Below are 18,987 nucleotides of genomic sequence, written 5' to 3'. Positions count from 1 at the left end.
CAAACAGAAGTCTTGGGAAATGACTCACGACTCTGCAATGCTTGGAATCAGCTATGTTTCTATGCTTTGTCATGTTAAACTCTGTGGTCATATGGTTTAGCCTAATGTTGACTGCAGCCATTCATGTTGCTGTGTTTAAGACTACTGGGTTTAGGTATTTGTCTGTGTTGTATTGAGTTTCAGCTACAGTACGGCTTACAAAAGTTCTTGGGGCATGGACATGTTCAAACCATTTAGTATAAATCCAAGCCTTTGGACCACAATTTGCTACTTTTAAAGGAAGCTGTCTCGCCCGCACACTTCAAAGACGCAAGGTCTGATAATGCACATTCATGTAACATTTATGTAACAAGAAGCTGTAGCCAGACCCTTTGACAATGACATTCTGTTGAGTTGAATAATATACATTAAAATGGAAATCTAGCTCAAAGGATAAGGAAATTGATTACTTTAAAATTAAACATTACTGAGCATATGCCTTTTTTGTAGGACTTTCACAAAGGCAGCTCCTTGTAGTCATGTGTTTATAATGAATACCTACACGCCCACAAAACTAACCATTAACATAAAACATTAAATACCGTAAAAACACGTCCAATTATCACTTTTTTTTCAACTGAGCTTGAGGGTTCGTGTTTAGTGTTACTCTTCTGTTGTCAAGGTCAGGGCTAAGGTTAGGTGTCGTCCAATAAAGTAGTAGATATACGGAAGTACAGACTTTTATTTCAGTCAGTAATAAAACAATTATTAGCTAACAATTGAATCTAAACAATTTAATCTTAACAAGCTATACAGTCCAAAAGACATGCAGCTGAGTTTGCTGTTCACTCTTTGTACTGTACATTGCACATGTGTTTCCTATGCACCACTAAAAATAAACTGGCTGGCACCATGGCCCAGTAACTATAAGACCAACAACTGTATTTTCCACGGATGCTTTGAACTTATATAATGCATAGCACTGCAAAGGTCTTCACACCCTGATGAAGACCACACGTGTAGTTTGTAGTGCCACGCGTGGGTAACCCAGTGTACAAGTACCATGTACAAATATTCTTTAGGTTTTTATATTTCCTTTTAATCTTGTTGCCAGGAGAGTTTCCCAGAGCTTTTTTCTGTTATGAACTGTTTAAGATCAGTTGTTGAAACAACTAAAAGCCCTTGAAAAGTTGCCAAATTACTTTGAAATCATTTATCTACCTTAATTAAGATTGTTGCTTAGCTACATCTTTCCCGACACATTAGATGCCTTCCTAGTCATATTCATTTATTTAAGTTTTCCTTGCTGCTGAGGCCAGTTAGAAGTAGGCATTGCTCGTTTCTGATAATGATGGTAACATTTTCCTTCAAAACAAAGTAATCCCTTAAGGATTAGAATACTTCAATCATGGTACTGTATGTACTGTATTTACATTTGAGAGATCTCGTTTTTTTATAGTTTGGAGAGAGACACACGCATGCAGACTCACTCACAGACACACACACAACAAAAACACACACAACAAAAACACACACGCAAAGACACACACACACAATTTGGGACCCAGTTCTTTGCCTTTGGCTGTAAATGTGCAGGATGTAATGACATTGGCAGCCCTCCATACCCCTCAGAGAATATGTCAACAATCAGTCTGCATCGTTGTAATAACTGTTATTTCCAACTCAGAGGCAGGCCGACGTATTCCTGGATGGCCTTTCATTGGAGATCAAGACATACAAATTGAAGAGGCATTCAGACTGAACTGAACATCTACAGTATTGGGGACTCTGCCATTCCCAATACTCAGGTGGCCCTTGACATATGAAACTGAGAATATAAAGGGATTAGTAGCTAGATGCTATGTACAACAGTATGTTAGCAAAACTGTATATCCTTCAAAACAAACACAGAAAACCTTCACTCATGGTGAATTGGGGAAAAATGAATAATAAATAAAAAATACATTCTAATACTGTAAAATAGATCACATTTTTAATAGTAACACTGTCATACACATGCCGTCTGAGAGCCATGTTTGGCTTTATACGGATGTCTGTCTGACGGGGTAAGATAATTTATCTGCCTTGTAAATCTGCTACAGCTGAATGTTCATAGACCCAAAGCTCAATGCTGGAATGGCATTCATGGTAATAATGAACAAGTGAGTTGTGTTTGCAAATTTGATGTGTCTCTTGACCTTTGAACCCTTGCACTTCACCCCCTTCTCTACGTCCTTCTTGTCTTTGTGTTACGTTGGACCAACTGGCTACTGGTGGGTGGACCCAAATGCACGACTCCACTGAAGGTATGGTTGACTGGTTTATTTGAAAATGAGGTGAAGGAGAATGAAGGAGATCCGGTGGGGCAGTCAAGTGTGGCAGGCAGACAGTCAGGCGTGGCAGGCAATGCTGATGAACCGGAGGATGTGGTCTGTAGTAGTGATGTTATGCTCGATACCGTGCTCACAAAGCGGTATCGACCTTTCGAAACAATTGGTACCAACACAAACGTGTCGAGCGTGGCTTCAAATGGGCAAAAACTACGCGATCACCTGTCGAAGTGTCGAAGTGACGTCCGAAGCTGCTCGTCACACGAGCAGCTGAGACAAACGGCATTTTATTCAAACGCTTAAAAAGACATCAGAAATAACTAATATTCGTAGGTTATAGAGAGGAGACATAGGCCTATTTGCGGATGCTATATAATAAATTCAATGACAGAGCCAGAGATACATATAGATTGCCAGAGCTAGATAGACAGAGATATATACAGATGTGAGATAGTAGGTGTACACAAGCACATAGCCTACATCTTTCTCTAGTTTTACCAGCTTTCAAATGTGGCCATCCCTTTACCGGTTGCAAAAGCATGTTCCAAAACCTTAACCTCTAGTCTATATTATCATATAATGATGTATTCATTTAGCATACTTCCACTAAAACGCGATGCCCGGATGCGATCCCACTATGTCTGAGTGAGGGGCAGCACTCATACCACTAGGCCATACTCAGTTGGGCTACTTGTGTAATTAATATAATAAGAACCTAAAAATAAATGTTATGGATGTAAAGTAGCAAAGACGTTACGTTGTTTATAATACAACAATATTTATGATAACATATACATTTGACACATAACATTTGTCACATAACCTTTATTTATCAAGTTGTCAATGACTATTGTGAGACTGACGTCTCGAGGACTTGACGTCACTTGATTCCTTCCATCGCTCGATACAGTCGCCATACCATAAACTGACCAGCAGATAACCCTATGGAGAAGTATCGAATGCTTCGAAAAAGCGATACTTTTTCGAGACAATTGTGTCAAATAGCTTGTTGCTTCGGAAAGCTTTGTTTCCCCCATCACTAGATATAAGGAGTGTACTAGATATTTTTCCGTAGAATAGGAGCTGATTAACCTGACGTTGTGATACTCAGAATTCTAGTCAGAATATGAGTCTGATAACTCTCCGTTGGGCTGTGACTATGGGGCGTGTTTCAGTCGAACTAGTAAAACAAATGCCTCTTCACTCAATTGGATAGACCTACAACCAATCATAGCAACGTAATATGTTGTTTGTTGAAAACGAATTCAACCCAAGCGCTCTTTCGTGACGTTGTTGATTATGTTACTGTTGATCATCTGTCCATCATCGTATAAAGCCCGCCCTGGCAATTTCATTGGTCCGCCCAGCTCCTGGTTTTATATAGTTTGTCCCCAATATGAGCCTCTCCAGACCCGACTTACCGAGCAAATTTGTGTTGTGGGCGGGGTTAAGTTGGGCAGGAAGCCAGGCTAGGAGCCGATACTAACGTCTGGATGAAGCATTGAACTGGCGATGAGTGACTGGAAAACTGGGGTTGAAATATTGTGGTGCTGATGAAGGGATGAGTTGCAGGTGTGTCAATTACACAGGAGGGATGGAGTATGGAATGAAACCGGCACGTGGAAAAACAGAAACCCTGGCCCGGATCAGGCCAGTGACATAACACTTTGGGCCCGATCTTGCACCCAGCGCAATAGACTTCATCAACGACGTAAGTGTCATTCCTAGTTTGCACTCGACGCAAAGCCTTTTCCCTCCACAGACGCACATCGAAATGACTTTGCGCTCCCCTGGGCGGTTCAGCGAAAAAGGAGGCGTGTTCCGGCGCAAACGTTCCCTGGTGCTATTTTGCAGTTTCCGAAAAACAATTCTGCCACTGACCAGGAAAAACGTGGTCTAAAGACAATGGCGTATTATTCAGATGGTATTTTAAGGGCGCAAGCTTGGTCCGTGCGCACTGCTGGCAAGGCCAGGGTCTTCTTTCTGCGAAGCTACGTTACATTGTTTTGATTTATGGCGTGTTACATTTCTTCAATGATTATAAAATTCATGAGAAATTTCATGAGAAATCTCTATGTATGTGAACTTGATTGGTAACAATTGTGGCAATTTCCTCCCACCCCTCTTTAACCAAAGCTAATTTGGGTAGGTTTCTGCTCCCATCTCCATCAGGATCAGAATCAGAATTCGGTTTATTCACCATGTAGCCTATGTTACACAAACACAGAATTTACTGTGGCAGGAAGGCGCAAACAATAAACATATAGGGCCTACCGTTTCTTAAATTAAGTAAAAAAAGTACAATAGTTCAACTAATTCTAAGAACTAAACAATTAAAAAATATAACAATTAAAAAAATAAAATATATATAAAACACTTTGAATGAGCAGCATGAGCGGGAAATGTAGTGCAGTGAGAAAACTTCTCTGCCTTTCCCATACAATGTCATTTCTATATTTTTTACGGCCCTGACTATAACGTCGGTCTCCTCGGCTGTGAACCGCTCCTGGCATGCGCCTGGCAAATCCGCCGTTATAATAGCAATCCGCCATGGAACAAGCGCTGCTCTTAAAGGGAATGTGAGATGACGCTCTCATTGGTTTATTGCACGTTACGCCCAAACCACACCCATTAGTAATGTAGCTACATTACATTTAGTCATTCAGCAGACGCTCTTATCCAGAGCGACTTACAGTAAATACAGGGACATTCCCCCGAGGCAAGTAGGGTGAAGTGCCTTGCCCAAGGACACAACGTCATTGGCACAATCTTCTGATTACCAGCCCGACTCCCCTAACCGCTCAGCCATCTGACTCACGTAGCTACTTCAGACCAACCCTTTTTAGATTTGCGCCAAGCGCAAAGTCATTTATCCCGCCGGCAAAATAACAACCAAGCTGGAGTCACGCCCACAAAGTTACTTACGCTTTGCGTCTTGATACTTGCATTTCAGATAGTCAAAATAGGGCCCTTTGTCTTTTCATTTCAATCCCCCATCTCTTCTATGGCAGCGTATTGCTGCCACACCAGAAAAGGATAAACGGATCAGTATCACATTATTATGTGATATGTTTTTTGTTACAGCAAGATGTTTTTCACCTTTCAAGTTATTTTCACGTTATTGGGATATACAAACGTATCACGTTATAACAATAAACCTATTTATCTTGTTATAACGTGAAACTATTAACATTATAATGTGATAAAAACGTTTCATGTGTTTAATTCGGGATGCGTGCGCAAAGTGGTGGCAGAAAACCGGGAAAGGATAGCATTTATAACGGCAACAAGACCACACGGATCATACAAATAGTTCGAGTTAAAAAGGCCAAAAAAGTCGAAAAGACAGCCTGTAAGAGAGAAAGCGATTCCCCATTGATCTGTGGCATAAGAATTTTGATTTGGGTCACAAAAGTCTTGAAATTTGAGTGAGGATGTAGCCCGGTACAGACCGCATAGTCGAGCAGCAACCATGTCTTCACGTCATGTCACAAAGTTCATAATTTTACTGTTTTACAGTCAATTCTAAAAAGTCGGGGAAGGCAGCTTTCAAAAGATATGGGAATTCTGATTTTAGCCAGCTGGTCCAATTATTTTTCTGATTTGTTTAAACTGGCAATCTGAGTGAGACTGCGTCCCCGTTACACTGTTTTGACGTTAGCATCAGTCAGACTCGTCACTCACTGACAGTGTGCACAATGTTGTATTTCACTCCATTCTACACCAGAAATGTCAGGGAGGACTGAGTTTTGTAGATAGGAGCCTGCTGAAGATAGCCAGCATATTGGATTTTTTTAACCAAGCCTGTTTCATTCGTCATTTGCCTGAGAAAGCAACCTTCGTTAGCCAGGCTAGGTTTTGCCCGATCAATTGGTCAGGCTATTTAAAGGTATCGGGTTCAAGTGACTTTTGAGCATTAACCAGTGAAACGTTAATTTACTTGTCCAAAGGACAACTGCCTCAAAAAGTTAATGTCAAGCCCTGTAATCCAGAGAGATATATGATGACCTGATCGACACTCCAAGTGTATTAAACCCGGGAGAAGTTCGTCTTTTGCAACCGACATGCGCAGTTGAGCCAGTTTGACAGTCGTGTGACGTATGGTGAAAATTGGTCAAAACACAAGCAAATTAAGAAAACATCTTCAATCATTTGACAACACATGCGCAGCATTCAGCAAACGCGCTGAAAATACACACAACACAAAGAAAATACATAAACACTGCGCAAATACATAAACGCATTGCAAAAACGAAAGCACGCAAACCAAAAATGCTGCATCCAATTTTCACAACAGAAGTTCTCCAGGCCTCTAGGGGAGCGCTAAGTGAACAGCTTGATTTTCGGCCCCATGGAGCGAGAGAGAGCCAGACCAAGCCCCCACCAAGCCCCCACCCCTCGCCTTTAGGCTTGAAGCAACGGCCCCGGTGGATGTAGGTGGTATTGCATTTCGTGTTTGACTTCCGACTCTTCCGGTCGTTTTTATTCTATTAACTCCAGTCAACATTTACAAAGCTATCTCCCCAAGTATTTTTTTTTATTCTCAAACCTGGCTCATACTACTAGCTTTTTCATAGAATAATTTTTCCTGATTTTTGCTAAGTTTGAAACCAAACCGAAATGGGTAAACTAGCACCCCATTTATTTGCCTACATCAATCAAAGTTGCCTGCAAATCTGTTCGCGGATACTAACAGGCCACGAGCACTAAAGTTCACATTGGCCGATAGCCAATTTACATTGAGCTGAATGAGCCATAGACCTATATTGAATGAGCACAGGGAGAAATGGCTTGAGTTTCCTGCCCTGTTGTAGCAAGTTTAGCAAATGGTTGTCACACATACATGAAATGTTGTTAATATAGTTTATTCCCGTTATTTTAAAACACATTTGACTTTTAGTAAAAACGTTCATGACATGATGGCAAATATATTATGTTAAGCGCAAGCATAGATTGTTGACATTGTGGACAAAGACGAAGATTAATATTTATTAATCCTATAATTGGAGAATGACTTCCGAACGGCTTCAAAAATGGTTCTGGACCACCATCCGGCGACTCAGGAGGGGGAAGCAGTGCTCTGTCAACACTGTATACGGTGGGGACGGTGCGCTGCTGACTTCGACGGGGGACGTCCTGGATCGGTGGAAGGAATACTTTGAAGACCTCCTTAATTCCACCAACACGCTTTCCGACGTGGAGGCAGAGTCTGGGGACATCGGGGGGGGCCCTTCTATCTCTGGGGCCGAGGTCGCCGAGGTGGTTGAAAAGCTCCGCGGTGGCAGGGCCCCTGGGGTGGACGAGGTCCGCCCGGAGTTCCTTAAGGCTCTGGATGTTGTAGGGCTGTCTTGGTTGACACGACTCTGCAACATCGCGTGGACATCGGGGACAGTGCCTCTGGACTGGCAGACCGGGGTGGTGGTTCCCCTCTTTAAAAAGGGGGACCGGAGGGTGTGCTCCAACTTTAAGGGGATCACACTCCTCAGCCTCCCTGGGAAAGTCTATTCAGGGGTCCTGGAGAGGAGGGTCCGCCGGATTGTCGAACCTCGGATTCAGGAGGAGCAATGTGGTTTTCGTCCTGGCCGTGGAACAGTGGACCAGCTCTATACCCTCCGCGTAGTCCTGGAGGGTACATGGGAGTTCGCCCAACCAGTCTACACATGTTTTGTGGATTTGGAAAAGGCGTTCAACCGTGTCCCTCGGGGGCTCATGTGGGGGGTGCTCCGAGAGTACGGGGTACCGGATTCCCTGATCGGGGCTGTCCGGTCCCTGTACGACCGGTGCCAGAGTTTGGTCCGCATTGCCGGTAGTAAGTCAAACTTGTTTCCGGTGAGGGTTGGACTCCGCCAGGGCTGCCCTATGTCACCGATTCTGTTCATTACCTATATGGACAGGATTTCTAGGCGCAGCCAGGGTGTTGAGGGGGTCCGGTTTGGTGACCTCAGGATCGGGTCGCTGCTTTTTGCAGATGATGTGGTCCTGTTGGCTTCATCGGGCCGTGACCTTCAGCTCTCACTGGAGCGGTTCGCAACCGAATGTGAAGCGGCTGGGATGTGAATCAGCACCTCCAAATCTGAGACCATGGTTATCGACCGGAAAAGGGTGGAGTGCCATCTCCGGGTCGGGGAGGAGATCCTGAACCAAGTGGAGGAGTTGAAGTATCTCGGGGTCTTGTTCACGAGTGAGGGAAGAATGGAGCGCGAGGTCGACAGGCGGATCGGTGCGGCGTCCGCAGTGATGCGGGCTCTGCATCGGTCCGTCTTGGTGAAGAAGGAGCTGAGTCGAAAGGCGAAGCTCTCTATTTACCAGTCGATCTACGTTCCTACCCTCACCTATGGTCACGAACTATGGGTAGTGACCGAAAGAACGAGATCGCGAATACAAGCGGCCGAAATGAGCTTTCTCCGCAGGGTGTCCGGGCTCTCCCTTAGAGATAGGGTGGGAAGCTCGGTCATCCGGGAGGGGCTCAGAGTAGAACCGCTGCTCCTCCGCGTCGAGAGGAGCCAGCTGAGGTGGCTCGGGCATCTGATTAGGATGCCTCCTGGACGCCTCCCTGGTGAGGTGTTCCGTGCACGTCCCACTGGGAAGAGGCCCCGGGGAAGACCCAGGACACGCTGGAGGGACTATGTCACTCGGCTGGCCTGGGAACGCCTCGGGGTCCCCCAGGAAGAGGTGGTGGAAGTGTCCGGGGAGAGGGAAGCCTGGGCCTCCCTGCATAGGTCGTTGCCCCCGCGACCCGATCCCCGGACAAGCGGCAGATGACGACGACGAATCCTATAATTTTAAGATTATATTATTAACACTATTATTTATATTAAAACTGTTAACCACAATAGGAAATTATATATATTTAAATAATATTAGTCTTGCCTTCAGAAGCTTTGGTTAAACACACCCATTATTCTTTTTTTGATCGTCTCATCAAGCCAGACTATCAATCCTCATAAAAACAACTCTCACACCACCTCCGTTATTAAAGCGTTTTACCTGTAGAACATTGCAGCGGAGGATGAGAGCAAACACAATAAAAGATTTGTTCACGAGACAGTGGCTGCCTGTCACTGGTTATGCAATGACTCGAGTGGTGCTCCTGGGGCTCTCAGGAATGGTTGCCACTATTCCATGCCACGTGTTGCCAGAGGACGCTGTTGAACACACTCAATTTATGTGGAATTACTGTGCTGCTTTGCTTACCCTCCTGGAGTAAATTAAAGTGCCCATTGGGCTTAATCCTGATCACTGCTCTGTCGCAATGGAACTCTGGAACTCCCAGGACAGAGGTGGGGGAGAAACCGACAGATACCAGGAGTGTAAGGGAGGTCAAAGTCCTTAGGGAGGTCTTAGGGGTTTTATTGACACCTAAGCACAAGTACAAGGCAGACGGTTTGCACTTATTTGTTTTTCCTGAGGGAAACCAAAAAATGAATACACAGGACATTTGTTACAGAGTGGGCATTTCATTTGTAAAACATACAATACAGTGCTTACCGAAATACACATTTAATAGTTTTATTGAAAATATCATGTAAGAAGACCATTTCGTCACCAACACCATTTCAACCCGACAAATCTTAATTGCCATGCGACCATTATTTCACTTCTTCCAAGTTGACCGTTGTTTTATCACACAAATGTGGTATGTGGATTTCATGAAGATCATTCTGGATCACATCTAGTGTAGTTATCTAACCCTGCGAGCCAGGCTTCTGAGCGCTGTGGAGATGACCAGTCTTCCTGGAGATCATCTGTGAGGACACATAATCCCAGCTGACACTGGAGCTCCGCGGCGGATTTGACGTTAATATGCGTTGAAGTTCAAAACATTTCTGAGGCACTGAGTGCTCCACCCTAGAAAAGGGCACCGTTGCCATCTCATTGAGAGTGTTGTGGCTATATAATTTGTAAGTGGTTATTCAATTTAAAATAGTATTGACATTTTATAAATGTTCACTTTTATACATAGGCTATCACATCTGGGTGGTGCAGATCATTTTAAAATCCAGTTTCAGGATGAATAGGGTTGCTCATAGGGGTTACATTTATGGTAAAGGTATTTTAGAAGAGGTCCCAGTTTCCAGCACTGGTGGGCCTTGTCTTTGGTGTTGTCTTTTGAGACTTTAGTGCCTGAATGACTAAATGTAAGAGTTAGTTAATTAGCTGATGTATTTACCGTACAATACATACACTGATGCAGAGAACTCTATATCATTCAGCAGCAGTTACCCAGAACCAGTCTCAAGCAGACAGGCCTCAGACAGGCCTCAGTGTGCTGTGATGAGTCTGAGTCCTGATGGGCCTTTATTCTCCCATTTTAAACACTGCTTTAATAACTCAACTTGATAACTCTCTCCTTTAAGTGTACATCTGCTGCCGCTGAGCAAACACAGACTTACTAATAAAATAACCTTCCTAACACGTCAATTTGACATGGATGGACTACATTTATAAAAATATAAAAAATAGATGTTCCTCTTTATGATGCTCTGAGCCAGTCGTCCTCTCTCTCATGCAAAGACTGTATGCACGTGTCCCCCCTCACTCATCAGAGCGAGATACATTCAGAAGTCCTCGTTTTGGGCTAGTGCCAAATGCTTGCAACATAACTGAGTGGATCTGAAACCACAGGAGTGGAAGGCTTGAGAGAAGGTAATGGGGTGAGAATTGGGCTGGAGGGAGGCTGGCCGGAGCCACTCTGTGGAGGAGGAACTAGACACTACCATCACCAAATACTGGTCAGCGTTATCAGATGGGACCTTCGCTTGGATCTGTGTTGCTGGATGCCATTTTTTGTCTGTGGTGATGTGTTAAACAGTAGTCCTGCAGTACAGTTGATCTGTAACAGCTTTGAATTAATCTGCTTTGTCTCCCGATTCCCCTGTTCAGTTGTATGGTTATGAAACAAAGTAATTGATTGGTTATTCAGGATATGATTGAATGGGGTCGATATGTTCAGGTTCATGGTACATGTTATATGAACACTTCTCAGCATATCACATCCAGTTTACTCAAGCAAGTACAAGTACAGGCACACAGATCTCTCTTCATCTCTCTTCCTGTTACTCTTGTACTACCCCCTCTGTGTCTATCTCTCTCACACACACACACACACACACACACACAAGCTCCCACAAACACAGGCACACACATAAAAAGTGCGTGAATGATCTGGCGGGCTTTTCATGCAATTCCTCCTCTGCTCTGAGGCCAGTGGATCCCCTCTCATGAGGCACCAGTAGGAAATCAGTTCAAATCTGTTACGGCACACGCACATGTACATGCATACACACACACATCCACACACATATACTGTATAAAAATCTCTCTAATAAATCTTAAATTCAGATTGGATGGATCTTATTTTTTTTTGGTGTCATGTCACTGCGAAAATGCAGGCAATCTGTTCTGCCAGGTTGAATATTACTTTCCGGTCGTAATAATTTCCATCGTAAGTTTAGTCTTAAATTTCATTTAGAAGTGGTATTAAAAGGTCTTAAAGTCTTAAATTGAACTTGTTTATACATGTAGACACCCTGACAAATTAGAAAGGGTTTAGTTTCCCACAATCAGCTCAAAAACCAGGCACTCTGCAAAGTTCATTTTCCACATGTGTCCTCCTTATAACCCAAAAAGGATTTTGAAAAACAAAGAATGAAAAAAATGTTTTGCCGCCAGTTTGGTTTTCTCTCCGCGTCACAGCCCCTTCACTCTGATTGGTCCTCTGGTCTGCAGCTAGTCTGGTCTGATATCTTGATAACCGTGAACTTAAATACCGCGGCCACCCTGTACTTAACTTAAAGTTCAGTGCAGCGTAATTGTTTTCTGTGATGATTAAATGCTAGTGTGATAATAAATGACCATTTCAAATCATACAAACTGTCATGATACATTACTTTAATGGAAGAATTTCTTTGAAAATAGTATCTGCTGGTTTACATGCACTAACATGAGAATATGATACGTGTTTGCAGTGGACGTATTTAGGCCAGGGAATATGGCTATAAAATGATGGTTGTGAGCAACCCCCCCCCCCCCCCCCGTTGAAATGAACGAATGACTCGAAAAAATATTCGTTGCTGAACGAGATTCAAAGAACCGAATCGGTAAAATGGTCCAAACTTTCCATCACTGATAACTTCTGTTAAATTTGAGGGTGTCAAACGAACAATAAAATCACTCAGGAAATGCATGTCACGATAACCCTATAGCTACCATGCTGTTACAATGCGCCACCACTTGTTTCTTAATTTTGAGTTTTACATCGGACCATTTCTTCTTAATTTCTGCCGTGGTCCGGTTCTCCGAACAACCCACAGCATTTACTGCACTATAATAATGATTTGAATGATATTTGTAATGCATTTAATATTTAGCGAAATGCTACAGGTTAAAAACATGAAAGGGCGCAAATTACAGTTTTCCACTCCGCCGACTTTCTTTTGTTGCTAAACCTGATGACAGGCTGCCAAACAGGACACATTTTCTCGCCTCCACTTCTGTTGTTAGAACCTCGATCTCAGTCTGTGAAATTGTTCTTCTTTGCGTGTTTAGCCATTTAAATTCAGAAAAAAGAAATGACCTCAGGAGCGCATTTATAGGCCATCTGCATATTAATTTATGGGAGGAGGCAAGGCGGGGTCAGTTGCACGTTCACGTACGGTAAATCTCACGTTTATATTGATTTATAAAGGAAAGGTGCGCAGGACCTGGCGTACGACCGGTTTTATGCATGTGAATATTTATGTGCTTAGGTACTGTCAAATAATGTGTAGTAATATTTTCGGCTTAATTCATTGATAAAAAAAATTAAGACAGTCTTGTTTTATGGTATACACAGTCCTGTACATATATATTTGCAACCATTTTCCTAATTGAAACGTTTCTAAAAATTGATAGTTTGGTACGCTAATGTTACAGTGCTGATTTGCACAACAGTCCCGCATTTCTCTGACTAGCATGTATACAATTTTAAGTAAACGCCATCAAATTTTGTTTGATATCAGTGCATAACACTGCTTGCTTTGGATATATCGATATGTGCTAGCTAGACGACGTACCCATAACCAAGCGGTGTCCCGTAACCAAGTGGTGTCCCGTTTGATTTGATTTATTCACAATTCCACTTCAAATATTACAATAATAATACAGTTGGGGTACAAGACCAATTGGGTAGAGTGAAAGGGTCCCCAAAGAAGCTAGGAAAGCTTATAGGAGGGGGCCGATGATTTATGTAAGGGTAGTGATACAGACTATAGGATACACAATACCACAGATGACACACAAGTGCATGCATAACATACATAACATGGTACAGACTATAGGATACACAATACCACAGATGACGCACAAGTACATACATAACATTACATACCTTCAATCATACACAAACATCCCAGTAGTTTTTTATTTTTATTTTTTATATTAGGTATAAGTTAATAAGAAATTTGTAGTTGTCTTTTGAAGTTGGAGATAGAGGTCAGCACCTCGAGGCCTTCATCAATCCCGTTCCAGATCTGCGGCCCCCTACAGACAACACTCATATTGGAACGCACATGTCTGCGACATTTCCCTGATATGAGTGGTTTGATTCTCATTTGGTATATATATGCTGGGGGCTGGAGATGGGAACAAGACTACTCAATCTAGAGTTCAGTCTGTTGACAATTTGGAACATAAAGCAGGCATTATGATATTCATTTAACCCAGTCAGTCCTAATAACTTAAAACTGTGGAATAGAGGTTGGGTGGGAGAATTTATCTCTGACCAAGACAGAGCCCGTATGACTTTCTTTTGCAGGGAAATACATTTTTTAAGATGGCTGGTGAAAGTGTTGCACCATATCACATTACAATAGTTAAGATGTGGTTCAAACAGAGTTTTATACAGCGTGAGAAGGACAGATAGAGGAAGAAAATGTCTGATCTTATAGAACAAGCCAACATATTTGGACAGTTTGTTTACGAGATAGTCAATATGACCTTTAAAGTTACAGTTTTTTTCAATCGCTATGACAGTTTTTTCAATACCTTTAACAAGTTTTCTAAACTCTTGACACAGTTAGCAGAACATCCGCCTGTGTTGGCTATACAATTAACACATTTCTTGTTGCTTTGACACAAAATGCATAGAGTAAACACAAATGTTAAATGCTTGAACTTCTTTTACACACAAGCTCCACCAAGACCAAAACAGTCGATTTTTACGGACCAATTTACCAATGCTTTAACACTGTATGTCAGAACAGATAACACAATGTTCAAAACCTAATTTATTGGCTAAAGTCAAAGTGAACAACTGTTCATATTGTGAATTGAAACACAAATATATCCTCCATATTATGTATATTCAATTGCTACTGAGAAATAGCTGATTGAAGCAAATAATCACAGCTGATTTCCATCTAGGAAACACACTCAGGTGTTGAGGTTCTTTCAATTGCATTACCATATGGTATATAAAGAGGACCTCTTTGGGCTGATCTTGTGTGGGAAAATAAATTTATAGAGAAAAGAAGAAGAAAGCAAGAAAAATGCCTCCACGAAGGAGAGGAAGACAAGGACCAAGACAAGTACCAGGACATGGGAGAGGAGTAGGACAAGGGAGAGGAGTAGGACATGGGAGAGGAGTAGGACAAGGGAGAGGAGTAGGACGAGGGAGAGGAGTAGGACGAGGGAGAGGAGTAGGACGAGGGAGAGGAGTAGGACAAGGGAGAGGAGTAGGACGAGGGAGAGGAGTAGGACAAGGGAGAGGAGTAGGACATGGGAGAGGAGTAGGACGAGGGAGAGGAGTCAGAATGCGTGGTGGAGCTCAAAGAAGGGCCAGAGCTAGGGTAACGGACGAAATAAGAGCTACAATCATAGACCATGTCATAAATCACGGGCTATCATACAGAGAAGCTGGTGAAAGAGTACAGCCAAATCTCAGCCGGGACACAGTGGCATCCATTGTCCGGATTTTTCGAGAAACCAACAGGTAGGATATTGTATACAGGCTTCTCCTACTGCAAAGTGTAAATACTGTAAGTTTACCATGTATTACAGTGACTGTATGCCTCTGGTCTCTACCTTTGTAATATGTAACTGTATTTTGTCTCTCTAAGGAGTCAACGTCTACCTCCTTAAGGGGGCAGAGGAAAGCTCCTAAATGAAGAACAGGAACTTGCTATTGTCAACATGGTAGTTGCTGACAATGAAATAAAACTGAAAGACATTCAGTCCAGAGTTCAAGAGGACAATCTTGTCTTTGGGAACATTGCAGCAATCAGTGTAACAACCATTTCTCGGACTCTGGATAAACACAGAGTCCGAATGAAACCACTGTATAAAGTTCCTTTTGAAAGGAACAGTGAGCGCATCAAAGAACTCCGTCGCCAATACGTCCAGGTAAGGTTATGCAATACAGTCATTTCAGTACTATACCTAGTGTATTTTGCAGTAAAGTACTCTATAAACCTGGAATACAGTAAGACTTACAGTATAGTATGTATAGAGCAGAGCATTTACACACACTGTCTGATTACTTTCAGAGAGTCATGGAGTTGGAAGCCAATGAGGTCCCACATGTCATGATCTACGTTGACGAGGCTGGTTTCAACTTGGCAAAAAGGCGTCGGCGCGGAAGAAATGTAATTGGCAAAAGGGCCACAGTTACCGTGCCAGGCCAAAGAGGAGCCAACATTACCATGTGCACCGCCATCTCCAACAACGGTGCACTCCTGAATAAATCTGAGATTGGCCCCTACAACACAGACCGCCTTCTGCTGTTTTTAGAAGACCTGCACCAAAGACTGGTGCCAGAGGTAGAGAGGGGACATGTGGGAGACCCCTTGCCAACATATGTGATCACATGGGACAATGTGGCATTCCACCATTCCCGGGCAGTTACAGCCTGGTTTGACGCCCATCCGAGGATGATGTCCCTTTTCCTTGCCCCTTTCCTCAACCCCATTGAGGAGTTTTTCTCAGCCTGGAGATGGAAGGTTTTTGACCATCGTCCACATGACCAAATGTCCCTCCTGGATGCAATGGATGCTGCATGCCAAGACATCACAGCTGAACACTGCCAGGGGTGGATAAGGCATGCCAAAAGATTTTTCCCAAGATGGCTAGCCAGAGAAGATATAAGGTGTGATGTGGATGAGAACATGTGGCCAAATGCAGAAGACCGGGCAGATTAGATTGCGTAGTATCTTTTTTTGGGGGGGGGACTTTTTCTGTTTGTATATTTACGTAGTATTTTCACATACAGTAATGTAAATGGCAGCTATATTACATATCTTGCAATACACATAATGTCCTGTTGCAAATACATAAAGCCTTTACTGCAGCAATTACAGTATGTTTCTGTCGTCTTTTTTTCAATACAGTAACCATACATTCTATAAAGCTACTCTGAGATCAGTCATTACAGTAATTTTTTGTTCAGAATTTCTGCAGCAAAAGAAACAAAATGCATGCATTTACTAAACCCAACAAAACAAAAATGTAGAGGCTTCAAAAGAAACTGCATTGCAAACACAATCGATAATCTATATACTGTGAGACCTGACACATATAAAAGAATGCAGTTTCTGTAATTCCATCTGATGTTAGTGTTTTTTAAGACATTGTGCTATGATTGACTAAATGTTACTGTGAAAAGAGAACACGTGTTAGTGTTTGGTAGACATGGTGTCATTTTTAGTATATTTTTGTGTTATGACAATTAGTGTTTGAGTTTAGTTTACAATGTGTGATTTTGAGCATGAAATTAACAGTTTTGCCAATTGTGTGTGGTAGGTGTGTTGGTGCGTTAAGAGTTTAGCAAATGTGTTAAAGGTATTGAAAAAACTGTCATAGCGATTGAAAAAAACTGTAAGTGAGGACCCCCAGGAATTTAGTGGAATACACTCTTTTTATCGCCTGCCCATTAATTTTAATCAGGCAAGGGTCAGTGTTGATACATTTTTTACATGATTTGAATAAAATGACATTTGTTTTGCTGACATTTAATGATAGCTTATTGCATTTAAACCATGAATCCACTTTGGTTAACTCTCGAGTTTACTATATCTTGTAAAATAAGTGGGTCCATGTGTGATGTAAACAAATTTGTGTCGTCTGCAATGATAATTTTATGAAATATTTTTGAAGAATTTATTAAATCATTTATGTATAGAATGAATAAGAGTGGCCCTAAAATGGAACCCTGGGGGACCCCAAAGGTCATGGGCTGACAAGTAAAGTTATGATCATTGACATGGACATACTGTTCCCTCTCATATAAATAACTTCTGAACCATTTAAGTGCTAAACCTCTGATACCATAGTGACGCAATTTATACAATAGAATATCAAAGTCAATGGTATCAAAGGCTTTTGATAAGTTCAAGAAAATACCAACACCACATTTTCCCTCTTCAATGCAGTAATTTATTTGTTCTATTAGGTCAAGTAGTGCCATAGAGGTTGTACTCTTTTTTCTGAAACCAAATTGAGAGGCAACAATAATATCCAGTTTTTGAAGATAGCTACTGAGTCGGGTGTATACTACTTTCTCCATTACTTTGGAGAAAGTGGGTAGGACTGATATATACTCATATCATTTCTGTCGCCCGATTTGAAAATAGGAATTATTTGAGCAATTTGTCATTTTAGGTACAGTGCCAGTAAGTAAAGAAAGGTTGATGCATAGAGTCAGTGGCTCTACAATGACATTTGCAATGGCTTTCATGATCTTACAACATATTCCATCTACACCAGCGGTGTATGTGCTCCTCAAGTTCCAAAATTTTCTTGAGGAGCTCAGTACTATCTGTCGGTATCATGAAAAATGAATTGATGTAGCTACCAGACAGAAAATGCTTGAAGGTGACACCCTGAGGTTGACTTATATTCTAAGACAGATTTACACCTATTGAGGCAAAATGATTATTAAAATTCTGTACAAAATCATCTTTGGCATCACCAAAGTCAGGCAGAGTAGTAGGTTTATGTCTCCTGTTGAGGACTTCATTTCACACATTCCATGACCTCCTACAGTCCCCCTGTGATGAGTTCAGCGTAATGGCTTCTTTTGCTCTTTCTTATGATCTGCGTTAGTATATTTTTATAAGAAATATATTTCTCTTTATTTAAGCTAGAAGGATTTTTCATGTAGGATTTATAAAGCCTATTTTTATATTTAATAGACTTTAAAATTCCTTTTGTAATCCAAGGGTTCTGGAGAGTAGTGCTGCATCTGACAGTCTTCTCAGCGATTGTGTCCACGATGGAGTCTTGAATGATCCGTTTCAGACTGTCATATGCTGCATCAGGAGTCCCACTGTCATAGACAGAGTCCCACGGCTTGGTCTGTAAGTTAACAATTCGGTGCCGTAAAGTTCTCTTGTTGAGGATTTTAGATTTAATATTAAAGAGTGGGGGAGAGAACGATTTCCCAGAGCCAAAAAATATTACAATGGGAAAATGGTCTGTAATATCAGACTGCACAACTCCCGTCACCAACTTAGTATTTTGAATATTAGTAAGGATATTGTCAATAATCGTTTTGGATGTCGGTGTAACTCCAGTAAATCTATTAATGGTGGGGAAGAAAGAGGATGAATGCAGTGTGTTCATAAAGTCATGTTTTACCCCATCTTCCTTGGAAATATCAATGTTAAAATCACCAAGGAGTATACAGTCTTTTTTTTTGCTTATT

At 42.0% G+C, this 18,987-nt stretch overlaps 1 protein-coding gene across 1 annotated transcript; it reads left to right on the top strand.

Moving 5' to 3' along the window:
* Nucleotides 1-15,392: 15,392 nt before the first annotated feature.
* On the top strand, nucleotides 15,393-16,483 carry LOC146286410 (uncharacterized; the record flags this gene model as incomplete). Its single annotated transcript, XM_084700190.1, is given in 2 exon segments — nucleotides 15,393-15,689; nucleotides 15,833-16,483. Coding segments are annotated over 2 exon segments (948 nt in total), but the record flags the coding sequence as incomplete, so codon positions are not given.
* Between the last annotated feature and the right edge of the window lie 2,504 nt (nucleotides 16,484-18,987).

The sequence above is a fragment of the Hypomesus nipponensis genome, chromosome 6 (genome assembly GCF_054491055.1).
Source record: "Hypomesus nipponensis isolate SF chromosome 6, ASM5449105v1, whole genome shotgun sequence".
Taxonomy (NCBI): domain Eukaryota; kingdom Metazoa; phylum Chordata; class Actinopteri; order Osmeriformes; family Osmeridae; genus Hypomesus; species Hypomesus nipponensis.
This window is presented reverse-complemented; position numbering and strand designations above follow the sequence as displayed.